The sequence below is a fragment of the Sceloporus undulatus genome, chromosome 4, assembly GCF_019175285.1.
Source record: "Sceloporus undulatus isolate JIND9_A2432 ecotype Alabama chromosome 4, SceUnd_v1.1, whole genome shotgun sequence".
Taxonomy (NCBI): Eukaryota; Metazoa; Chordata; class Lepidosauria; order Squamata; family Phrynosomatidae; genus Sceloporus; species Sceloporus undulatus.
In genome coordinates, this window is record NC_056525.1 from 88,110,742 (window position 1) to 88,137,554 (window position 26,813).

General features: G+C 38.7%; 1 protein-coding gene across 8 annotated transcripts in view; it reads left to right on the forward strand.

Annotated features, from left to right (window-relative positions):
* NFIA (nuclear factor I A) overlaps nucleotides 1-26,813 on the forward strand; it is a 599,011-nt gene that overhangs the window by 511,262 nt on the left and 60,936 nt on the right. For 4 of the 8 annotated variants that reach the window (XM_042463282.1, XM_042463279.1, XM_042463283.1 and 1 more), the window contains 3 exons: nucleotides 3,703-3,881; nucleotides 8,742-8,907; nucleotides 18,212-18,303. In XM_042463282.1, coding sequence (XP_042319216.1) covers nucleotides 3,703-3,881; nucleotides 8,742-8,907; nucleotides 18,212-18,303 — 437 coding nt within the window. The remainder of the gene's footprint in view (nucleotides 1-3,702; nucleotides 3,882-8,741; nucleotides 8,908-18,211; nucleotides 18,304-26,813) is intronic. The other 4 variants (XM_042463280.1, XM_042463284.1, XM_042463286.1 and 1 more) reach the window with 2 other exon arrangements.

Genomic DNA, 26,813 nt, shown 5'->3' on the forward strand with positions numbered 1-26,813 from the left:
CAGTGTGGTGCTCATATGTGAAGGTAAACTGATATGTGCAATATTGGGTGCAAAGATAATGTCTGTGAAGGCAGGGTTGGCTGGTGAATTATGTGCCCCAGGGGCAGCAATTCGGTATTTTTCTACTGCTCCATATACAGATATTATTCTGCAAGTTGCAAATTAGCTCTGTCAGAGTCCAGAACCACCAGAGGTCCAGTTGAGCTCACAGCATCTACAGGAAGAGTGACAGTAAGATCCAGAATAGATTTGCCACTCTTATAGTCAGATAGTCAGATCTACCAGCCATCATGAGACAAAATGTAAAAGGATGTAGTATCAGGGACAGATAGTATTACCATACTTTTTATTGCTACATCCCTTTTCCTCATGAAAATACAGGGGGAATACATGGCCCTCTGTATCCATGAACTCTTCATCCATGGATTCAACCATTCATGATTTGAAAATATTCCCTCCCCCCAAAAAAAATCCCCAAAAGCAAATTTTGCCATTTTATAGGAGGAACACTATTTTAATACACCACTCTATATAATGAGACTTGAGCAGCCACACATTTAGATATTCACTAAGGGTCCAGGAACCAAAACACAGCAGATACCAAGGGGCCACTACAGTATATGTTTTGGTTTTTAAAATGTGTATAATTCCCTGGCTATATGCTTTGTGGGGTATTTGGCCTCCGGATCCATTGAGCTTAATGACCTGATTTTATGTGATGCAATAATATGTGACTATGGAGATCAACTATCCTCATGACTCTGTACTGCACAAGTGTAACACTCCACATGCACACCTATGCACCTCTCCCCTCTCCTAGCTATCGACCTCAGGATGGAGAGAGAACTGCTGTAGCCATTCATTGGTGGGAAAGGGAGAAGATGACTTGTGGCCCAGAATTTTTCTGTCTCAGCTTTGAGTGGAAGAAAATTGAGGGCATTCTGCAACTCTAGTTGCAGCCAGGATGAGCCATTTTTTGGTCAAAAAAGGCCAATGAATGGCTACAACATCACCCCCAGGGGCTTGGTAGCACTTTGGGGATTTTGGATGGAGCATAGGTCAAGATCTACTTCAACAGTATTCAGAACTACTGGCTGTGTTGTCCATGTGTTTTATGATGAGCTATTTATTAATGGAGTTTTATTCATAGTCCAGCTAGCACAGAACAAAGGGCAAATAAGAGGACTTTTGCATTTCTTTCATTAAGCTTCCTCTATAGTGTCAGTGAGACACCATTCATATTTTTAGCTCTTCTTTGATATTGGCTTACAATCTTCATTCAACTTTGCTGTGTACTGCCAAGTTGCGCATTGCCAAACTGTCTATACCTGCTGTATCTCCAGTATATTAAACATACTTCAGGGCTAATGCAATATATTTCCCTGTACACAGAATGACTTTCATAACTTTTATCGAAGCAGTTCTTTGTGGTTTACAAGTGCAGTGTATGGGTGTAGATAGCTATAAAAGTTTAATAGGGTTGGGCAGGAAAGGATGACTGTATACTTTGGTCAGAAATAAATTGTAATATGAGATGAGCTATTTTGTACAAATCCAGTACTCTTCTGTGTTACAGTGTGCTCAAATAAAAGAAAATGACCAAAATATAGACACTTTCTAGACACAACCAGCTTACTGTATGACAGTGGTGAATTTGTTATATAGAATTCAGACAACTTTGCCTATGGATTGCTTTCATTTTGAATATATAATATTTAACTAGAATTCAGAAAGTAATTTATTTTTGCAGGGAAAAACATTTTATTTTTCTAGGAAATAGCTCTACTAAGAGTTGCAATACTACCCTGGATATAGTTTTGTTTTGGTTCAGCAGGGGAAAATTAGATAGTACCCAAGAAAAGATGAAGGTAACAGAGTATACAATTCTTCTATAAAACTGACAAAGGCTAGTTCAAATTTTATCTGTACCTCAGTGCTAAATTACCCCACAATACCAGTGAAAATAAATATTGATGACTTTGTAATACATTTTCTTCTATCACATTATTTATACAAATGACACTCAGTGTCCATGCATTTTGTTATTACTGTTGTTATTCAGGTCTTTTAAAAAAGATGGTGAAAGAGGTGTATAGATAATTGTTGTTTAGCTTGAACAAAAACAAGGTAGTGGCTCACAGGTCACTGGGATGGTAAATCTACTCTAGGCTTTAGGTTGGAAAAGGAGGGGGAGTTGTGGGGCTTTTTAAAAAGTTCAGGCTAAACTCTGGAGTGGATTCATCTTTCCTCTGGCATCAGAACCACCATCTGACAGACACCAAATGGCCTTAGACATGCCACTATCTCTTAGTCTCAAGCCCTGCTTAGTCTCAAGCCCTGAAAATACAGACTACAGAATGGCTTCCTCACACTGGCCATCACAAGTGGTAGTCTGATGTATCATTCTTACATATCTTGCTTTGCATTTCTACCTGTCAGCAATAATAGATGTTCCTTATGTGGAAATCCTCCATACTGCAAGGAAATTCAACATCATACATCATGCTGTCAATTCTGATGGCAGCATAGATCTCTTACACACAGCACATTTATAGCACTTTAATACTACTTTAACTAACTGCCATGGATCCCTCTTATAGAATATTTTGGGATTTGTAATTTCATGAGGTATCTAGAATTTTCTGCTACAGAGCAATAATACCACCCAAACCTACAGGTCCCAGGATCCTGGCTTTAAAGGTATATGGTGTGAAAAAGACCATAGTGATTGTTTTCATGAAAGGACTATTTCTGCTTTTACGCAGTGAAATTAACTTGTATGCTTTAACTTGGATAATTTATGTAAAACAAATCTTCCACATTGGTAAACTGTACTATGACTACAGTACTAACTTTTATTATTATCCCAGTCATTGAAGTACTAGGATTTAAAAATACTTAATAGTTTGCACACACAAATAGATGACATCATTGAAACACATCAAAATACTTTGCTGTCTCATTCATTGCCTTGGGATATCTAAAGGCAAGAGCACTTAACAGCAATAACATCATTGCCTTTCCTATTGCAGATTTCATCTGTGAGTCATTGGCACGTGAAGTCACTACCTTACACTTCTTGGACTAATACGAAAATTTTCTTGGGAACATTTTGAAAGTTTCACTTCTCAGATATAAAAGATAGAGTGTGGATGCTGCTTTATAGGAAAGCTTATTACTTAAAATAATATTCCTCCACTGTACAGAAAAAGTGACATAAACAAAACCTGAAAGAGCATCATCATTATGTTACTGCCCATTTATAGTCCAAAATAAAATGGTCCCCATGTGCAAACCAGAATTATGCAGAATGTCAATTAAATCAACTGTAATCTCCCAAATTCATTTTTTATTGCTGGTTTCATTAGAAAGGCTCTTAAGGTAATGAATACTCGTCACTTTTACCAAGAACTGCTGGCTCCTTTATAAATGATGACCACTAAAAATGCAGAAAAGACATTTTAAAATCTGGCTGCATTTAAGCTCTGCCTTTATACTTGAAGTGCTATAGAATTAAATATGACCTGATGTACTCTGAAGATCAGTACAGTGAACATGAGCACCATATTTTAAGATATATAAATTTGAAAAGGGGCTTCCTTAATGGAGATGTATTAAAATAATTAGAAGTGCAATGAATTTTAAATATGTTTATCCAAAACCAAAAATCTCTTATAATGTCTTTTGTTTTCTTCCCTATAGCAAGTCCACATGCAACACCATCGACTCTTCATTTTCCAACATCACCCATTATTCAACAGCCTGGGCCATACTTCTCACACCCAGCAATCCGCTATCATCCTCAGGAGACTCTGAAAGAGTTTGTCCAACTTGTCTGCCCCGACGCTGGTCAGCAGGCTGGACAGGTGGGGTTCCTAAATGTAAGGAAGCCATTTCTCTCTTTTTTTTCCCCCAGATGATTTGTTACAATGTCAAATAATCATGTCAACAGATGTGGGAGGGAGTCAAATACCTCTATGAACAGTTGCTTACTTTACTACTATAAGGAAAAAATGATTCTGGGACATGAATAGCCCAAGTTTAAAAGGTCTGAGTCCTACTGATTGTGACTGGAGTTACATTGATGAGATTTGCATATAGTTAATTTTGGCTAGCTTGTGCCCATCATGCATTCTTTTTACTTGCTAAAATATAGTTAATTCTCAGACAGATGTAAAAACAGGTGCAGTGCCTTGTCAGTGATTAGTTGAACAGTAGTTTCCTAAGCACAATTTTACTTGCCATATACAGAACGCTACCAGAGATCCATGATGCCACTCCACTATCAGCTGCAGGACCATGTTGTCCAGCACTCAAAAGCTGATAACTCAATTCAAACATTGCTGCATTGAGGGGATTACATGAAGTAGAGTATATATTTTATATACACTTCATCACCTACATTTAGGTTAAACATTAATATGGTCTTCTGCTAAGCATCTTGTGCAAATATTCCTAAGGAACTTGTGCCCTCTCAACAAAGGGTCAGAACAGACCAGCGTAAAAAGCCAGCTTCCAGCCAGCTTGGGGTATGGCATGCAGACAACGCCAGCTTCAAGCCACCTGGCCATTTACATGGGGGCTGGTTTCCAGATGCTCCAGGGCAGCATTTACACAACACACACCACTGGAGTGTCTTAAAGCCAGCTTCCTGCTGTGGTGGGGTGGAAAAGCTGGCTTTTTGTTGACGCAAAAAGGAGCAGCTGTTTGCCACTTCTTTTTTGGCCCACAAAAAGACAGTTGGGGCTGTGGTATGTGGTTGCCATGGATCCAATCTGACTTTGTCAGAGGTGGTCTGTTTCACCCCAAAGAGTGAACAAATTATGAGTCTGATTGGTGCCTCCAAGAGAGTCTTAAACAGCATACCTCCAAAGTGACTCGAAGCAGCTTTATTTTGGCCTGTCTGTATGGGGCCTTTGTGATGAAACAATGTGGAATCCCTGGACTTTCTCCTGGGTCCTGTCTTGTTTACAGTTGCTATTTAGCCAGTTAAAAAGTTTGGTCAGTTGGTCAGGTGAAACTTGTACCAGTCAAATATTGGTAAATATTATTAAAGTATTATTAAATATTAGCCAGATGAAGAAAGCATTTGTTTCTTAGTAGACTCACTACAAACAGAGTAATACTACAGGTTATCTGAAATTCTTGGGACCAGAAGTGTTCTGGATTTTGGAGTTTTTCAGATTTTGAAAAATTTGTATTTAGATAATGAGACTGAAGTCTAAACATGAAATTAATTTCTCTTTTGTATACACTTTATACACTTTGAAGTTTATCACATGGGATGGATCCCATGCAGAAAATGGATTTAAACTGGGGAAAGAAAACCCGCAAATGTGGTTAGTTAGACGATATTCAGGGTTAACCCGAACAGAAAGTAGAAAAGACCCGCAAAAGGGGGGGAGCGGTAGACGACGTTAGCGTTAATGAGAATTAACGTGACATTAACCAATCAGAAACTAGGCAAAACCCACTCCATTTTACTTTCGGAAAATCTCAAAAGTAAAAATGGGCAGGTTTTGTCTACTTTCTTTTTGGGTTAATGTCACATTACCTCTGCTTTTGCAAGTTTTTTCTGGTTTTTAAATTCCATTTCTGCACAGGAGTTTTGCAGTTTGCCCTCATGTAATAAACTCAATAGCCTGAATGTGATTTTATACACAATATTTGTAATGATTTTGTGCATGAAACAAAGTTTGTGTACAGAAAGAAAAAGTTTCACTATCTCAGTCACCCATGTAGACAATTTTGGATTTTGGAATATTTCAGAATTGAGAATTCTGGAGAAGGAAGATTCAGCCTGTATTTACAAAAATGACTTATCTAGAGTACAGGTGTTCTTTCACTAAAGTCCAAAAAAAGAGCTAATAAATTTGTTCCTATGTTTAAAATTATGTCCAAACCTGGCCTTAACTGCTGTATGAAAAGATGGTTTGTTTCCATAAACATTCAACATATCTCTAATTCATTAAAATGGATACTTCCAGTCTTCTCCTAATACTAAATGAGAAGGGGTTGCATACAGGGCAGAGCATCAATCATGTAATACTAAATCATATTTACATTCAAATTAGTCTTGTATATCATATGGATGTCTCTTAAGTCCTTTCTTGTCCACAGTAAAAGAAAAGCAGCAGCTGCTGGTGGCTTTTCCAGCATCAGTGGGGTGATAAATCCATTGTGAGGTTCTGCTAGAATTTTAAAGGAGCTATCCTCTCCCCAGAATAAGTTCAGCAATGTCTTTAAAATTTGAACTAAAATCCAGAGTACATTCAGTGCTCACTGACTTTAGAGCAACTAATGAAAAAGACACCGACTTCTGGGCTGTTCTGATATATGCCACTGTGATTAATACTTGTATACTTAGATGTAGGTTTTCTTCTGAATATTGTCATCTCATGACTTATCAGGAGGCCAGCATGTATCCAGGAAGAAAAGTTAGGTAGTTTATTCTACATGGCTGGTGGAAGATGCTAGAAGTTATCCAACTTGCAGGGTAGTGAGTAAATAAGGAGTACATATATATAAATCACCTAAGTTTTTCAAGACTAGAGACTAAGGGACCTCATCTCCATAGTCATTGTTTACTTTGTGGAATATCTGATAAAACCATTGTCCATTGATAGATAAATTGGCAATATAATGACAGTACCACATCCAATGTATGTGCAACATGAACCTCTTAGTTCATCCTTTCACCTGCCACAATCCCAAAGGTATTCAGCTTCATGCTTTCTGACATAAACTTAAAACATGATGACCTAGCAATTTTTATTAATTATTTCTTCAGACAGGAAAGTAAGAAACAGCTGTTTCAGATCAGCCACATTCACTTTTTTTTTAAATAACTTTCCTATAGCACTTTAGATTAAGTTGACCAGAACTTGAACTCGAGGAGATAAAAGTACAGTTTCTTATGGTTTGTTATTCCTAAAAGCTGTTATCTTTTTCCTTATCTCTGTGAAAAATTAAACAGTCTTCCAAGATGTTGGTTGAGCAATCTCAGGTTGTTGCTTTTCTCAAATAAACTTTAATAATTATCTTCATGAGTTTGGAATAGCATTCCATTTGTAGGCAGAAATGATTAACTCTGTGTACAGCCTTATCTAAAAAGAAATGCTTGGATGTCTTGCAAATAGTAAGGCACTTAACGCAAGAATAATGATTGCTGTTGTTGTTTTTACTCTTTATGTTTCTGATATGCATCATTTCTGAAAATATAAATGGCTGCTTTTAGCACCCAATTTGTTACCTATGTCTGATAAAACTATATCTGACACTGTTACCAACGCTTCAGATCCAAACTCTGCAGCTGATATTAAACTACCACAAGAATGAGGAACATAGCCACTAACACTACATTGTTTAAAAGAATGCCTGCAATGCTACTAGAACTATTTTCCATAGCAATTCTCAGGTTTCTACATTTCATTAACTTGCACAAGATGTATCATGAGCAAAGCAACATGTTTGGCATTTGTTTGGACACTTATGAAATTTAATTTAGTGGAGCTTAAATTTTGAATATATTTAGGATTATATGGCTAATTTCCCTGTTCTCACACCGCACCCCAGTGCATTGTGTAAAACAGCCTTTAGAACTGATCCAACATGATTCTATATACTCCAGCCATTACTTTAAATAATATCCAAATCATGCTTTTAAAAATGATTATATAAACTTTAAAAGGGATTTTCCCTTGAATATTGAATAGTCATTTGTTTAAGTTATCCCAAATTATGTGCTCTGTCTTAAACTGAGAAAGAGGAAAATTGATGCATAGACTGATGAAAATGATGTGTTGTAGTAAACGAACAACATCATAGATGATTCTTTTCAAGTTAGACCCCCCCCCCAATATTGAGGCATTTCTTTAGTTGATGTACATTCTGTTTTTCGACCAAAGTACCCATAGTGATTCATAACTTTCATAAGGGGTATGTTTAACAAAAGAGCAAACCCCAAAATCATTTGGTTTCCTTCCTTCTCATACAGACATACATACAAACATATTAAAATGCTCTTAATCAGGATTAGTGCTATATTCCAAAAATCAGACAACCGTGATTTGATTAGCCAATGTTAAAAAGAAATTTTGTCCAGTGGATGGAAAGTGGTCTTGTGTGATGTTGGCCCTATCATTTGTTTAAGCATCTGACACCACAAAAGCTGGTGGAGCCTTTGACTTACTACTACTTATGTGTTACTTCTGAGTAGTACCACAGACTTGCAAATCCATTTGTCACCTTGGTCAACAAAACTTCTTGAATGAATTAAATAGATATGACAGAAGTGACTGTTACATTTAACCCCTTGTGAGAACAGCAGGTTTGAAATAAATACAGAAATAATTTCCTGCCATAAATAAAACAATATGACTTGATTCCTAAGTTGCTTCTCCATTCAAGGTATCAGAAGGAGTGATTTACACTGTCTCTCCTTCATCTGCAGCTATCATCACAAGCCCTGAATATATACCTTCTCGTTTTCATTCAGTCAGTGCCTCAAGAGCACATTCTCAGGGAGCTGCAGAGGAAAGGGGGAGGCATACACAGAAAGAAATTTGGGTCCAATGTGTCCATATGTATATATTAAATTTTATCAGTCCAAGCCATTTCTGTTGTGGGTTTCCAGCATTTTCCTTTAGCAACAAGCAATAGTAAGTTTCTACTATAAGTGTCTATGCTGCTATTTTGTTATTAGAAGCAGCTAATCTTTTTTTCTCTTATATATTTGGCAGCCCAATGGTAGCAGCCAAGGCAAGGTGCACAATCCATTCCTTCCTACCCCAATGTTGCCGCCACCACCTCCGCCACCAATGGCCAGGCCTGTGCCTCTGCCAGTGCCAGACACAAAACCTCCAACTACGTCAACAGAAGGGGGTGCTGCCTCTCCTACTTCACCAAGTAAGTACAACTAGAAAGAAGAAACTGTGGGACTTATGATTATTATTTGCAGCTTTGTCAATACCTCGGTGAAGTAGAACAATAATGTAATGGCCATTCTAAAAAGCTGATTTCCTTTGCCCTTCAGAGCTGTAAACCAGCCATAAATCTAGAATTGATTCCTTGTTAATAGTTTATGGTTAGGTTACTAAATTTGTTTTCTGAATTAAGTATTTTATAGTTCTCTGGTGGTGGAGATCTAGACATAGAAATTATCCACTGAAACCTTGTCCAAAAAATATTTTTTTAAAAAATCAGTTTGAGCAGCTGATATCAACACATGGACCCCCAAAGGTGTTTGAGCCTTTCTGGTGGCATGAAAAAAGCAAAGCCAATAACATTATTCTTTAACAATAACATATTCAGTTACTGACTCCTTCAGTTATCTGCTGCCCAACTTTCTTTCCCTTCAGCTGTCACTGCAATGAGGCTCTTTTTCTCTCCACAAATTGAAAGAGACTACTCATTCAGCAGCCATAGCTCCAAGCGAGGGTTAACAGGGTACATCACAAAGGCTGTTGCCATAAAAGATCAAGAAACCATCCAGGTTGGAGATGTAGCCTGCTTCCATCATTTATGCATGTAATACAGAGATAGGCTGGGATCCTGCTGGTGTCTTTCACATGTATCAGTTTCCCTGTGAAAGTGGTTGGGCATTATTGTCATTAGCAACATTTGGATTCAGTTCAAGGTCATAGAAGCAGAGTTGTGGACATGTAGATGTGTACTCTTGGGTTATATGTATCTCTCTATCCCTGCTAAACTGGCAACATTACTCTTTCATTTGTGCATCTTGTAGCACATTCTACTGTATATTTAATAATATTTATATTTAAAAATAAATAAAAAAATATTTCTTTTTGCAGCAGTGGCATTCAGTATAAGGAATGAATAGTACTATATGCAGTGGTTTACACTATGAAACTCTGAAATGGGGTTTCAACCACAGTAAAATAATGGAGTTCTCCAGCATAAGCAATACAATGAGCTGGTATTGTGCTCCTACACTGACTAGTTTCATTATCATCCTGCAGGGAAAGACAGAGAAAGAGTCATAGAATCAAAGAATCATAGAGTTGGAAGAGACCACAAGGGCCATTCAGTCCAACTCCCTGCCATGCAGGAACTCGCAATCAAAGCATCCCTGACAGATGGCCATCCAGCCTCTGTTTGTCTACATTTAAAACATTCCTTTTAGCAGCAACAACAAATAGTCATCTAGAGGCAATTTGTTTAATGTTGTTTTGTTTTATTAAAATATATGACAAGATCTCAAGGTGGCATATAAATAAAAACAAATTAAAACAGTTTATGAATGCAAAGCAGTAAGGAATAATTTAAACCCTCTATAAACATTTACCATGTTAAAACCATGCACATGCACATATTTGGTTGAAATCAATTTGCCAGAATTCTTTAGACCCCAAAACTTTTGTTTTTTTAACTTGATGCTGGAATGAAGACAGTGTCAGCACCAATCAGGCCTACATTGCTGAGGCACCAGAGGATAGTAAATTCTCTTCCATGTCCTCAAATAGTGTATTGTTCCCACTGCTGGTAGTTGGGATAACAATAGTGTTTATTTATAACACCCCTTTCACCAAAGGGCAGTTCATTAGAACATAAACAATAAAAAATGAACACAACACTATGAAATACTTAAATAATATACTGATATGCTAAAAACAAACAAAATTCTCATCAGAGGTTTTTGCTTCTGACGGCTGAAATTTTCTTCCCTAGTTCTTTTTATTAAAATCTGTTCTGCTTTGGGCATAAAGCACAAGATGTTTACAAAATGCCCAGTCTTCCCTTCTCCCCCATCCCACACTGCCTACCATGAGAAGCTACCTTTACTGGTTTCTGCACCACCCAAGCCATTCACTTCTGGTACAGCCACCTTTCTTCACTTCCTGGCTGGCTCCCTGCCTCCAAGGAAGCAAAAGTAGGAGCGGGGTGTGTGCTCTTGCCAGTGATTGGTTCCTGACTCTTGCCCCTTAACATTCATTTGGGAAGATCAGCTTCTTTGGAAATTAAGGCCTAGAGCTGTGGTGGCAAACCTATGGCACGTGTGCTCTGTCTGGCACATGAAGCCATTTCAGAGGGCGTGTGGAGAGATTGGAGGGAAACAGGGGCATGCCTGTTCCTTCCCACACCCTCCCATGCCTTTAGATGCCTCTCCAGAGATAGCTAAAGGCCCGGAAGGACAGGGGAAGAAGAGGAACAGGCATGTGCCTGTTCCTCTTCTTCCCCACCCCCCTCCTGAGCCTTCAGCTAGAGAAAGTCCCACCCCCAGAAGGCAGAAGTCCTGCCCCCCAGAAGTTTCCATCTCCCTGGAAGTCCTGGCCTCCTACACTGGGTAACACCCGGTGCAGGAATGCCTTTGGGTTTGGGCACTCAGTCTCTAAAAGGTTCGTCATCACTGACTTGGAAATGACATATTTGCAGCTAGGAATACATGTAATGAGTTTGGAATTTGGAGCAGGAGTGAAGTAATTAACAAGCAGCTTCAACAGTGTTGCAGAAAAGCTGAAGCTACTAAAAAATAGAAAATCTTCAAAGCTATAATGCAGAAAGAGTCTTTAGAAAAACCCAGAATATGACTTAGGTCTGGAATGTAGCTACCTGGAAGGGGGCAAAAATTAAGACATTATTCTAGAACTCCCACTTCCCCTTGAAATTGTCTTTCAATATCCAAATGTCTAGCATTGTAGTAATAAAAAAAAATTCTGTTGAGCACTTGGAACTAGAGTTTAGGAATTTGAAGAGAAGAAGCATGGTAGGTTACCAAGAGAATGTGCGCACAGAAAATGTAAAGGTTCCAGTTGCAAAAAATTTACAGTGTCTCACTTTCTACAGTGCTGGAAGTTTGAAGACTGAAAGAAAATTCCATTTGGGCACTGGTGTTTCCTTATGTGGGCTAGAGGGGGCTACCAAGGAGGCGTAAAGGTCATCCCTTCTCCTTCACAGTACCAGTGGAGGCCTCTACCGCTACCATGGTGAAATTGGGAGAGTCTTACTCATCCCTTGTCCTTCATGGCAGCAATGGTGGCCTCCTCCTGAAGAAACAGCTGCCACCACAGCAAAGATGGAAGAGGTGCATTCACCCTTTCTCACCCCACAGCAGGAGGAGGACTTAACTGGGTGTCACCTCTCTTCTGGGATGTCACCCACTGTGAACCGCTGCCACCACCCCCAGTGATGTCACTGCATTTGGGTGGTAGAATTTTTATTTAAGGATGCAAATCCCTCATTTTCTCCTTCCCCCACAGCTTCATGCCCGTTTAGTTCTGAATCAAGATACTTCACATCTCTTATTATATCTCAGTAATTAAGAGCTTGGACATCTTACCATTTTTTGTACTACAAAAGCTCCCAGAAATCCCAGCTGGTGTGGACAACATAATGTTATCTAATGTTTCCAAACTCTTGTGATGGTCTTCTATTTTCGCCTTGTTTTGGATATATGGAGCATTATGAGATTGCAATTAAGATGACATACTTTATTAGGTGCTGTGTAGACCTGTAGTTATTTCTCACTTCCAGCTCATTTGTGCAAAATCAACATTTCAGTAAGAGCTAAAGGGCTTTAATCAAGAACCAGTGAATTACCAAAAGCCAACCAACGAGCTCATCACCAAGTAAAGATATGAACTGCAGTATAGTCTTTTGGAGCCTGGTGTTTTGCACACCGTGCTACACTGTCTCTTTAACTTGTTTATTAGATAATGCACATTTACTCTTTATTTTTCTACCTAAGTGGATGTAATGCATATACTGTCAAAGACATTGTTACTTAGTATCCATTTTCTCATTCAAATGGCTCATGAGTGGAAGTTTGCTTGCTACATAAAATCCTGATGTTAGGATTGAGGTGAAAAAAGGAAACAAATGCACATTTGCCACTACCTTTACATGTGTTATGTATATCCTAGCATTAATCAGTTTAATGTCTAGTCTGAATTTCTGATTAAATTATATGTCCAGTGAGTGTCCAAAAGCTACAACCAGGTGTTCATTTAGACACACTAATATTAGTTTAAAAAATTAGGTTTAAGAGAAAATTAACTGGAGGGGTGACAAGAGAAGTCACTGCACGTGTCAAGGGTCATACAGTTTCCAGCCTTGCTGCAGCCCATAGCAAATGCCATACTTGAGTATAGAATCAGATGCAAAGAGTACAAGTAGCTCTACATTTGTCTCCCAAGGAGCTTCTTGGAAGCTACAGGTGGAAACTTTCTATAACAATGAACTAGTAGGAAATTAATATTCAACTTAGGCACAGTACAGAGCGCCAAAAAGAGGCACTGGGAAGGCACCTCTCCTTGCTCCACAACAGCACCACAGCAACCAAATTGCGTGATGCTGCTGCACAGCAAAAAAGGAGCGCCTGGAAGTGGCTCCTTTTTGCGGTGCAGTTGCGCCACCGCAAACCACCAGAGATGGTGTGATGGCATCCCAGCTGCACAGCGCTGTTTGGAGGCTGCGCTGCTGTGACGTCATAGCTATGCACACCGTGTAGATTGTGCTACGCAGCTGTGACATCTTCATCACGTGCTAGGGTTGCGGGGCGTATGCATACGCCACCTGAGGCAACCCTAGCACGTCGTCATGATGCCACAAAGGGCCCGTCTGTCCAGGGCCAAAGTGCATTGTGTGCCATAGCAGTAGAAGTTTCATGTCAGATAGGAAAATAAAACAATCAGGTGAGCTGATTGATCTACCAGCTTTGGTGGCAGATTCTAAGACCAGACTTTTTTCCCACAGACATGCTTGTCTCTTAGAGCAATATGGTTTGCTTCTATATCTGTAAAATACTGCTGAGCTTTCATTTCCTTTATGTACACTTTGGTTCTGAAAGCACTTTGCTGGCACAAGCCCATTTTCTAATGTTTGCAGCATGCTTTATGGCAGAAGGTGTTGCTACCCTTCAAAATTACTGTCTTTCAGATGTGTTCTGTCAGGTTCTCTTGTTTGCATCTTAGTAAAAGCATTTGGAGAGGATTAAACGTTACTGCCAGTCATGTCAGAATAGTTATTCATATCATGCATTTGTACATATCTTCATTCTTGCAAAGAAGAAACAGCACTCTTTTAGATGATTTCTGCCCAGAATTCTGCTTTGCCAGCAGTCATTCTTGTTGATTCTACATTTCTTTGAGTAATAATTCTTTCAGAATATAATCTTATGTATTTATTTATTTGAGTTATACCCCACCTTTCTTTCAGGGTTGAATAAAACTACTCTTCAAACTATAGAAAATTAAAATGAATATTCATTTTGATAAAGTTGCTTGTAGCTTATCACAGTATGCTGTGGTATGTTCTAGTTAAGTACTATCAACTCTAGTAAATAAGAATTCTAGAAAGCCTCAGAGGAAGCACCTACCTGAATCTGCTAGGTGGAATCATTTTTAACTGGAGAAGCCATCAATTCCATGTCAGACAATATATGTACAAAACAAATGCTTTTCCACTGGCTTCTCTCTGATACTCAGATAGAGGAAAGTTGGGTCATGTAGAACATAGCACATATAAACAGAGAACTGATATAGTTCTGTTGCATCATAGTGGTGCTCTTGGTGACTATCTGAGGATTTCATCTACCTCAGAAGAGAAATGATAATGTGGGTTCAAAATGCCCTGTGGTTTTTTTGAAAAAATAAATCCTTTCAGTATTGTTGACTTTATCAGGACTACTCTGAAATCACCAATTACATAACCATGCATGTGCATGCACATACAGAAGAGATTAGAAATGTTGACTGGCATCCTGTTCAGCAATAACAGTGTCATAGGTCTGATTTATGAAATTATGCACTTTTAAGGTTTTGCTCTATCACAATGACTAAAAGTCCTCCCAAAACCTACAGTTTAAGCCACCTGCCCTGCTACAGGAGGAGGGCTGGACACATCATCACTCACCCTCAGAAATAGTTGTGTTAGGATGAATGTGCAGTTTAGACTGAGGGGGTAGTATTGGGAAATGTAGCTATGGAACATAGTTGTTTCTCTGCAGCTATGAATCTTCTAGTTCAAGATCTTAACTGATTTTTTTTAAGCCTACAACTACCAGAGTTACCCAACCAGCATGGTAGTGGAACTAGAGTAAAAAAGCTCTGAGGTTAATATATAAATAGATAATTATGATTTATATATTACATGAATTGTGTAGGAACCACTGTGACAGAGGGAACTTGCCACAAGATTTAGACTGGAGTAGCATACCAAAATTTCTTGTTCTTCTATCTGCTCTTTTTCTTTTGTGGTAATCTCGATGAGCTAGTTGGGCCTTTCTGTTATACTTATGTGGTGACAAAGAAATGTTTATTGTGCTCTCTAGGTGCAATTTTGAGGGCGTTGTCAGTTCAGGTGTACTAAAGCAGATATACTAAAGCAGATGATTAGATGTACTAAAGCAGTACTGCTGATAACCAGCTCACTGTATTAGAAATGGATTTTCAGAAATAGTTTGCTGTTTACTTTTTCTTAATTAAGGCCCAGTACAGATGGGCCCTGAATGACACCCTTGTCATGTGCTAGGGTTGCCTCTGGGCAGAGCACCCACATGCCCCGCAACCCTAGCACGTGACTAGGGCATCATTGCTGCGCAGCGCCATATAGATGGTGTGTGTAGCGATAATGTCACTGCTGTGCTGTGTCCAAATGGAGCAGTGCAGCAGCAATTTGTTCGCACCGCCGCACCGCCACAGACTGCTTGCAGTGGCACAAAAAGGAGCCTCTTTTTACTGCTCTTTTTTTATTTTTATTTTATTTTTTGTTTTTATTTTTATTTTATTTTGTTTTTTGCTGCACAGCAACAAAAGGCAGCCCCAGCCCACACTTTCAGGCCTGACTGTACTGGGCCTAAAGCTTGAACACAGTATGCAAAGGGAGCTTGTAACACCTTTAAGACTAACTGAAAGAAACAAGCTGGTAACTGAGCTTTCATAGACTTGAGTCTACTTCTTCAGGTGCATAGGTTTGGAGTGGAGGGTCCATGGACATACCTGTATAAGTAGGCTGTGTGTAAGTGTAGCAGTGGAAATGCAAAATTTGTGAGTATGGAGATGAGACAAGTTGTTTTTTTGATTTTTTATATATATATTATTTATTAACATATTTGCATATTAATAAAAAACCAGATAAGATAAAAAATAGTGTTACAATCATCCAATCACATCAGTTATTTTAGCTTTACCTCCCCCTCCCCTCCCCCTTTTTAACAAGTTCAGTTTTAACAATAGTCATTGGGGTTCAAAAGTCAGATGTTGTCTAAGGAGAATTTGGCTCTGTTGGTCTCTGAAACAATTATGACAAGGATTATTGTTTTTCTGATGCCCAAAATCCTGCTTGCAAATCCATGTAGGAACAGAGGAAGCTACTTTATACATCTGTTGGTTTATCTATCTGTAACAAAGTGGTGGATCATGATGGTCCTAAGCAGAATCTTTTAACCCTGTTGATGTACTACCCCAGTATAACTACACTAGTCTAGGAGATTATATCTGTGAGTATAGAGGCAGAAAAGGAAGTGGGGATTGGAGGAATAGGCTGGCAATTTTGTCTGCCTTCCCTCACCACCATTGCCCGACCTTGGAAAAATGCAATACCTGTTCTCTGTGTCTCAATTTTCATGGTTCTCATGTATAACTGGAATTTATTGTTAAATGGAAAATGAATAGCTGACCATTTCCCCATTAATATTTTGTTTAATATCTCATACAAACTGATTCCCATTCCACAGTTACAGTATCTCAGTAATTTAACTAAATTGTTTTTTGGGTATCTTTTTAAAGCTAGATTTTGGTGATATTTGTCCATTGGTTTGACGATCATTTTACTGATGTCAATAATTCTGTTAGTAAGAAAATGGCATAACAAGCAAAGTCCTCATCCTCATTGACTGGAGAGTTTTTCTTCTTTTAAACTCATTTATATTTCTTTCAAAGAGACATTTGTTTTTCTTGTAAATCCCATTATAGTTTGTAACTGCTATAAGAAACATAGTTCTCATCAGGCTCTCCTTGCTCAGTGGACTGAAGTATGTGGAAAATATTCCATATATTTCTACTTAGAAACATACTAGACACTTGAATTTTAAGCGTATTGAAGGTCTGAAAAAATAGCAGTGAAGAAATTTTGCGTCAAAACTAAAATTAGTTTCAAAACAATCCTAATTTCCAGATCCACAAACTGAAGTGGTTTAGGGTGGGCAAAAGTATCCTTGGCAAAGAGGAAGCCTCTGCTATATTGCTATACCCACAGAAAGCTCCAAGGGCATAGCTCTAGTGGTGTTTTTGCCAATAGGAGATCTTCCAGGTTCCAGGTTAGAGGCAGCCACCTGGATCTCTGGATCCCATTCCCATTCATTCTCTTGAATCAGGCCATTCAGCAACACAAACTTGGAGCTAACAGAGGTATTTTGCCTTCCATTGAAATGAATTGGGGGGGGGGGGGTTGACATAAAACAAAAATTAAACTGCTGACAAGAAAAAATACATCTGCCTGATCTGCTGCCCAGCCTAACCAGCATAAGCCCATATGCCACACAGTATTGCTCTTCCCAAAGCAATTAATTAGATTTTGAAAGATTCTAGTTTAGTTTCTTACATAGCATTTTATGGTGGCACTCCAGATCTCCAGCTAGAACAAATGGAACTGATGGAACATGTTGCTCAGAAACACAGGAGCCACTTGATCATGGCCAATGCCTTTATATAAATGCCAACTTATTTCTATAATTTTCACCTACCAAATTCAGTACACCCCATTATGTTCTGATTGTTGATCGTTTTAACCAGAACAAATCCAAAATAAAAATGACTTGGGATTTGTTCAGACCTAGACTTGGAGATTGAATTCTGATCTGGAATAAAGAACTGATAGCCATATAATGCATGTAAATCAGTTCAAAGCATCTTTGTTTCTGTGAATGAGTGCAATGGTTTATTGCCATAAATTGCCTGTCCCACAGATAAGTGTAGTTTGTTTCATTGAACTTGACATGCTTTATTCCAGATGTATGACATAATTTCAGTTTGTGTTGAAAATAGAAAATGTTTCCTCTTGCCTAATTATGTCCACCTTGATTATCTCCATCATTTTAAATCTAGTTTTTTCAAGTCAGATCCTTTATCCTGACAACATGACTTCATTGTATGTTTCAGCATCAGTATCTGTTTAGGTGGCTTTGTTGTTTTTGGTGTTATTTGTCTGTGATCTAGTGCTGCTTCCTGAACGCATGTATCCCTTCCCTTCACAGCCTACTCGACACCCAGCACCTCCCCTGCAAACCGATTCGTCAGTGTTGGACCACGGGATCCAAGCTTTGTAAATATCCCTCAACAGACACAGGTGGGAAGCTTTCAACTACTGCTCTGTTTGCCGTGCTGTTTGTTAACTCTCTGGTGTACTTTCACGTTGCTTTGGCAAGTGACTTATGTCTCTCCACCAGTCAGCTCATTCTCATGGTCTAAGTATCAACAGTGGAATGTCAGTATCTGTTTGTATTTGTTTGGGGATGTTCTTGTGACAACAATGCTTTTTGTTCTTTGTATCTGAAAAAAAATCAATACTTTTGCTCCTGTTCTTCAAATACCTGCAATTATTACCTGCATAGTAGGAAGTTGGGGAGCCACATTGGTCCCCTGTGGGGCCCTAAAGTCCCATTGTGATCACTACCCTCCATTTTTAGATTTGTTTTGGAACAGCTTTTGGAACACAATGCCCCCAAGACCTCAAGAGATTGCATGGGTACTTATGACTTGTTTCGATCTCCCCTCACACCCAAGTGGTTCTGTTTGGCCCAAGTGAGACCTTTTTAAAGTCTTCCTTTGCAAATTGTTATTATCAGCACTTGCATTTTTTTAAAGTCTCATTCTGTACACTGTCACATGGTTTTACTCAGAGATAGGAAAAGGGAAAATGAAGGCATTGTCTTTCAAATAAGAATTCTACCCCGCCCCCCCAAAAAAATTCGTTCAAGCCGCCCCTTTGAGGCAGTCTGTTCCACCCCTTAGTCCTATTGGAACACATAGTGTTCTCCTTCTAATGTGAAAACATTTATTTTTGATGCCTAGAGGCTTCAAGGGGATGTTATTAAACACACATACACACCTCCATTTTGTTCCCCTGGTTTTGGGAAGAACCAAGTTTTTAAGATGTGTGGTTTCACTCCTGGAAGTGGGATCGTGGTGGAAGTGGGTGAGGGGAAGGCCAGTTTGATGGGTAGGCATCTATATCACATGGTCACTTGATTGTTCCCTTGTTTTTATTGGCATCCAGAAAAGGTGGTATTGCCTCTTTTTAATTTGATGTTTGCATTCACATATTTGCTGGTCAGCACTTCTCTGCCCTCTTCTCTACCTGCTTCACATACTTCCAGTCAGCAGTGGTGGGGGAGAAGGGAAGTTTGGTGGGTGGTGACAGGCTAGTGAGTGGCAGTCTGGACAGTATAGAGACGTGTCTCCTAGGCTCTTGCTCACCTATGAAGGGCTAGAAGGCTCAACACCATTTTGTTTTTCTTCTTTCCTCCTTTGCATTCCAAACTTATCTGAAGCTTTGGATCTTTGATTTTTAAATGTCCTTTTCAATAAAGTGACTCATTGGGCAGCACTATAAAATACTTTCCTGGGAGCAAGCACTATTGAATTTAGGAGGACTTCCATCAGATAGACCTTGTGTCGTGTGCCATCAGTCTTACACTCACTTTCCTGGGAATTAAATTGAGAAAATGAGAATCAGAGAAAGGCTGTTTGATGATGCTGAGATTTGTACACATTGTAGCAACAAACAAACAAAAAACAACCCTGCAGCCACTGCTGTGACTGAACATAAACCAATATGAGAGTACATATACACAGTAGAAGCACCCCTTTGTATGGTGGGGATCCCATTTGGCTTTTCAAACTAATTTATGTTTGGATCAAAACAGCTATGTGTGGCAGTAAAGAGGTAAACCAAGGCAGGATTCTATACAGTGGAGCTGGGATAAACCCTCATTCAGCCTTGGAAATTTCTACCCAAGTAGAACAAGAAGCAACGTAACTAGGGTGGGGCAGAAGTTCATGTTACATTGTTTGCTTTTATAGTAATAATTTCTCCTCTGAGGAGAAACCATAAATCATCAGACCAAACATCTCTATTGCAGCTGCTGTGACACTTGTACAGTAATAAAAAAAAAATCCCATATCACAAACAGCTCCTTGTATATACACCTAAAAAGTGGCCGCTGATATTTTCTAATATTTCCCCATGCAAAAGTCATATTTAACTTCTGTATGGAATCTGGGAAAAATACATTATAACACATTTAAACACACCAATATGCCTATTTAATCAGCTAAGATTTCATATGCAACTTTCTTTCTAGTTTGTGTTCAGCAAGCTAGCTTGGCAGATCTATTTATATAACTGGCTTCCTCTGCTAATATTTAGTTCATTTAGGAGGAAGGCTGGGAATCGTGTGTCCCTCCAGATGTTACTGGACCTCAACATCCAGCATTCCTCACAAATAGCTAGGCTAAATAGGAATGCTGGGAGTTGTAGTCCAGTAACACCTACAAGGCCACATTAATCCCACCCCAGATGGAGGGAGTATATTAGAAGGCGTAAAAAAAGTTTACACAGGGCTAAAGATTCTGAATGCTGTGAACAATCCAATTATTTATTTTTATCATATTTCCTGTACCAATTTATTTTTGGACCTAAAGCATCTGATGCTATAATCCTACAGGTACTTATCGGGGAATATGTCCCTAATAATTCAGATGGACCTACTTTTCAGTAGACATGATATTATTAATATTTTCAAAGTATATGCTTGATGTGCCATGGATTTCTCCCTGAAACTCTCAGTATGAGTACTGAACAGCTTCCATTACAAGTCCCATCGACCTGCTTAGAAACATACAGACTTGCTTAGCTTCAGAAGTATAATTGTTCTATGCCCGCCATAATATTCAGCACTTTCTCTGCTTACACTGTACCATCAGCCCTCCATATTGACATATTTTTTATCCATGGATTCAAGCATCAACAACTTGAAAATATTTTTTTTAAAAATCCAAACTGAAAACGTTGATTTTGCCACTTCATATAGGGATACCATCTGGCTATGCCTTTGTATTTAATGGAACTTGAGCATCCATTGAGGTTTGGTTCCAGGACCCCCTGTGAATTCAAAATCTGTATTCACAGGGGGTCCTGGAACCAAACCTCAATGGATACCAAGAGCCCACTGTACTTTCAAACAGAACTGTATGCAATATTCAAGCCATGGATACACCATTGATTTGTATAAGTGTGTCTATTTCCTCTCTATTTGCTTTTTTTTTTTTTTTTTTATTTTTTTTTGAAATTGTGTTGCTTTTATGATGGAAACTATTACCAATGTATTATAAGAACACTATTTCCAGTTCTTCCATTACTTTTTTTTGGGGGGGGGGGTGATGGAGTAAGACCAATGTGACATTCATCACTTAGGTAGCCCTAGTGCACAGGATTTAAAAGGAAGTTACATGAGGGAACCATCTATATTGGGATAAAGAAGGTTTTTAAGCATTTCTCCTTGCTGTGGTCCCAGTTTGGCCTTCCAACACTATATTATGCATAATGACAAAAAGTTATCTTACCATACTCTGAAACTCCTTTGAACTAAACACCATTTTGAATGTTCATTTCTTGTTCATGATACTGTTTCTAATAACGCATTAATATATACAGAAGACTAAATGATTCAGACATGCTGAGGAAAAAAATGATTGGGAACTGAATGGAAAAATGTTGGAATGCATCTCCTTAATTTATAAAGTAGAAGCATTATCTCTGTTTGGCCAAGAGAACACAACATTGTCTCAGTCATATTGTGAAAATTAAATAAATGCCTTTATAAAGATTTAGACTATATCCAGACGAATGAAAAGTCCTAAATCTTGTTCTTCTACTTCCTGATATTATAATGGGGTAAAATAAATTAACCTGGGCAGTTGGTGTAAAAAGTTTTTGATTGTACTGGGAGTTGACAGAAAATATTCTGGGATACGCAAAATGTGTATGGATTTCCAAAATAAAATTTTGAAGATGGCCAGGAAATCCCATATTTTGTTCCTGTACTTTCTGGTTTTATTTTAGAGATTCTTGATTAGCCTGAATGTGCCCTTGGTTTCTAGTGTCAGATGGAACACAAAAATGAAAAGGAAAAAAAAAACCCTCTAAAATCATCCTGTATTCGACCAACACAAATTTGACCTCACTGATGTTGGGATAACCCTGCCCCATACAGACAACTTTTTAAATAGTTGAATCAGAAGCTTGACCAAAACACTTTTTCTCCTTAGACTAGGATACTTTTTGAATGTGCTTCTTCCAGGCCATTTTAAATTCCAAATGTCAGTTAAGAAAATAGTTGTTGGCAGTTTTGTTAGCAGCTAATTTGAACCATATGTTGAAAAATATTAAGGCTGTGCTTAATTTCCTATCATCATGAGGAAGGGAAGAATTAACAAGAGAAACTTGTGTTTTGAACAACTATAGCTTTTATTTAGCATGTTTTCATGGTTACAGCACAGTGTTTTAAAGGTCAAGAACAAGAACCATTATCATTTGGCAATTATAATTTCAAAATACTAATTTAGCATGAAAACTTAAGATGGGATTTAATTGTGTTCCTCCTCCATAAAATTGGAACAACATGGAGCATGGACCAAACAGCACACAGATGTCACATACTAGAAAGATATGATGCAAAGTGAACAACATCCTTATTGTGTTGCTAGTTGCATGCATCCAATAACCACTATATAGTCCTGGTCAGGCATTTGTTTCTTCATACACTTGAACAATGGGTAGAAAGTGTATGCACTGGCGTTGTTGACACTGTCACATAAACTGCTGTGTACAGAGTTTGGAAGCAATTACAAATAGTTACAAATAACTAGTTTCTTGCTGTTAAGTCCCTCTTTAACCATGATAACATTATATTACGATTGTAACTTAACAAGGGTTATCTTCAACTCTTTCCTGATGCATGGAAATTCTTTCACAATAACAAACTACAGCATGAACCAACACCTTTACATGTATTTCTGAAGTGGGCACCTGTCACTCTTTCCCTGCAGGAATTGGGCCTAATAGTGAACCTTATAGTGTGTTCACAGATCCATCCATGGTAGGATGTCACATCGCAGTTCTTCAAGCACGAGTATCCTAAATTGCATATTATGGAAATTTGTGAAATATGCAGAGCCAGCACGTTAGGCAAATTTTTGTGTTAGGCACATTAAGCACAAATGTTGCATTGGGTTTTGTTTTTTGTTTTTTTAAAAATTGTACAATGAGAGGTAGTCTCTGTAAGAGTTAGAGTGCTTGGGAACAGGGAGACCAAAGTCTGAATGCCTGCTGCAGAAATAATGCAGTTTGACACCGCTTTAAGTCCCATGGCTCAATGCTATGGACTTCTGGGATTTGTAATTTTGTGAGATATTTAACCTTCTCTGTCAGAAAGCTCTGGTGCCACAACAAACTCCAAATCTCACGATTCCATAGGATGGAGCCAGAGCAGTTAAAGCAGTGTCAAACAATCTTATTTCTCCAGTACAAATCAGATCTAGGTGATCCTGGACCAGTCACAACCTCTCAGCAGAATCTCCAGTAGAATGTTTTTGTGGGGAAAACTGGGAAAGAGGAAGAATGTAAAGCAGCCATGTACATGGTGCAGGTTCTAGTGAGCATCATCATAGGAACATTTTGTTATATGGGAGTTTCTGGTGCTATCATTATAGTATTTTCCTGTCATTTTTATAACTGATGCCAGTAACTTACACGTCTATGAGAATACCACATGAAGGCCTGCAAGTAACACCCTGTCATCTTGGGAGAAAATGCAGAATGAAGTGAGATAATAAAAACCAAGGTGAGATAAAAGAGCAAAAATTGCAGGGGAGAAGGAAGGTGTGGGTTGTTTTTACTTTCGCCAAAGATCTAAAAGAGAGATTTTAATTTAACAAGAAAATATTATAGTTTGCCTAGCCCTATTTGTTTTTTTTTTTCATCACAATAAACAAGTTATTCGCCTCATCTATCCTAGGAAGGCTGTGATATCCCCTAATTACTGTGTGTTAATGACTACAGTAAAGGTAACTATCAGCATTTGTACATTTTACATTTCAGTTTCCTCTTCCTCACTGGTTACAGTCTCTCACCCATACGTATGTGCCAACTGAAGAAACACTCCTTACGTTTGGGGTGGAGTGCAGTCCATGAACAGCTATGGCTTACTATTAGGTAAAATGTGATGACTACCTCAGGCAGCAGGATGCCTGGACTAGTGAACAGCACTGCTTTCTCCACTAGAGGTTCCCACTACTGCTGCTTCAATTAACTCCTTTCATACCCCACCCTACCTTGCTTCTGTGTTCATTTGCCTGTCAATTTCCTATTCACTCATATAGTATTGCACTGGACTAACATGGCTAGTTTCCAGGAAAATCTGAAAGGTGTTCCATTGTGGAAGAAAAATGTAACTTACAAAGCAGACCTGATTCCTTTGTAAAGAAACCAATGTGGCAGACCTGCTTTTCCTCCCATTTCTTTATTCCACTTCTTGATAACATAAATCTCTTGTACACTCCATCTACCCCATAGCTGCTATGGGTCACATTTTGGAAGGGAAAGGGGTGAAATTGTAGTAAATATAAAAATATACTCACATACGGTGCCACTTCCTCTTCCTCCATCCAGCTTCTTCTCTTCCCCCTCAAGGTTTTCAGGAAGAAAGAATAGAGAGCAGGAATCATCTTCTACCATTCAGTTCTTCAAGCAGGGAGCTCAGCTTCTGTGCAGTCTCTTGATCTCAAGGAAGCTCAAGCAGGGACGTAGCCAATGGGGGGTCGGTGGGGTCCCCCCCCCTTCTGTTAGATACAATGAATGGTGCATGCCACCATGCTCAAGCCCCATTATAATTATAATGGTGGCACTTAGTCTGGACACCCCTTCTCAAAATCCTGGCTACATCCCTGACTCAAGGGACCCTTCCCCTGCATTCCAAGAATATCATGGCTGGGTCTTTTCCCACCACCCACAGTGTGTATTTCCTGCCTTTCCAGCAGGAAGAAATTCTGTTTTCCATCTCCTCCCCATTATGGCATTGCATTATTTGCTGTCCATGACTCCTGTCACCAGTCCTTCCATATCCCTCAGGAAAGCCCCTGAGGCAGGCAGTTGCCCCCATCTAGTTTATTCTCATATTCTCACCTTTCCTTCCTCTCTGGGAGATTGAAAGCTCTGCTTAGAGAACCAGGGGGATGGAAAGTGACTCCCACTTTCCAATCTTTCTTCCTGAAAAGCTTGAATTTGCACCTTAAACTTTAAGGTAAGAAAACCTGGATAGTTCCAAAAATTAGCCTGAACAGAGATATTGCTTCTTTAAAAAGATGGAAAAGAGGACATATGGTAACCCTATATTGTGGCATTATATGGTTTGGTTACATTATTTTTATGGGTTGTTGCAGACAGCTTTGTAAAAGCAGACTTCAACTCTCTTCAGACAGGAGGCTTTACTCCAAAATTGCACTATTTATCCAGAGAATTGGAAATGGATCAATCTAGGATTTAATTCTCTATGAAACCATGAGGCTTCACTTACTGGCTAAACAATGGAAGTAGTGATAGGTTTGCTGCCTGAAAAACAAAACAAAAACCATCTTATATCTTGGATTCCAAAAAGGCTAGAAATTTAGTTTTAAAACATGGAATGGAATGGAATCTGGGCCAGCTAAAGGTGGAAATGGACACTGGGCAGTGTGCCTAGATTCCAGCTAAAATCCAAACAACTAGTCGATATGGTGACCCTGATTGGAGGCCAACCATATTTCATGTTATAAACAGTAGCCATTCAGGGATAGCTTGTTTGTATAAAGGTGTTGTTACCAAGCTATTGCCATAGACTTCTTTATATGTGATAAATAAGAATGGTCAAATTGAGAAATGGCTTTTCACAAGCAAGCAAGAAGGCAGTCACAGAGTAGCTGCAGTTCATCTCACAGAAAACTGAAAGTTGTAGCATGTTCAAAAATTGTGTGAACTTACCCTCAGTAATGAAATCAATATTTTTCAAGACTCAGACTGTGAGAGCATTCTCTGCTTTCTTGCTGACGTCTCCATTTGCACTCTTTGGCAAAGGCTCTCCTTTATAGAAACATAGATAGAACTGGTTAAACTGTGTTGGATTTCTGCATTGAACAAGGTCACAGAAAGTACACCAGCGGCTCAGAGAATATTTTAACTCTTCTGGGTCTGCTTCTATTGGTTAAGCAGGAGAACGCAATGTGTATGCCTGCTTTTCCACAATATAATTTCCATTGAAATACTTCCCATTTAACAGATGTGAAAGATTTTTAAAGAACACTTTTACATTACAACTGTAATATTCCTATAGTAGCCTCAAATATTATCATAAAGAGATAGTTTAAGACAAACTCTGCTCAGTTACACATTTCAACAATCTTATGCATACTTTCTTAGAAGTGCCCACCGACTGCCTTCTATTTGCAAAGAAAGAAGTTATATTGATTTCTTGGGATTTAATTCCTACTATATTTGCATAGGATGTTTTCATTTTCATCTTTTTGTAATTGATAAGGAGTGGCTAAGACCACCTTTATTTCCATAGGTCTGGGCTTAATCTTTCAGATCCATATTTTACACTTGTCCATGCAAGACCTTTTCCAGAACAGTTTATCATCTAGGTCCTGGATTAGAGTTGCCAGGTGAAATAATGCTCAGGGCTCCTGCCCTTTTAATAGTTGTGTAGAAGAGGAAATTTTATCAGGTTTGCCTGCCATGCAGATTTGCAGCTAAGGTCTTTT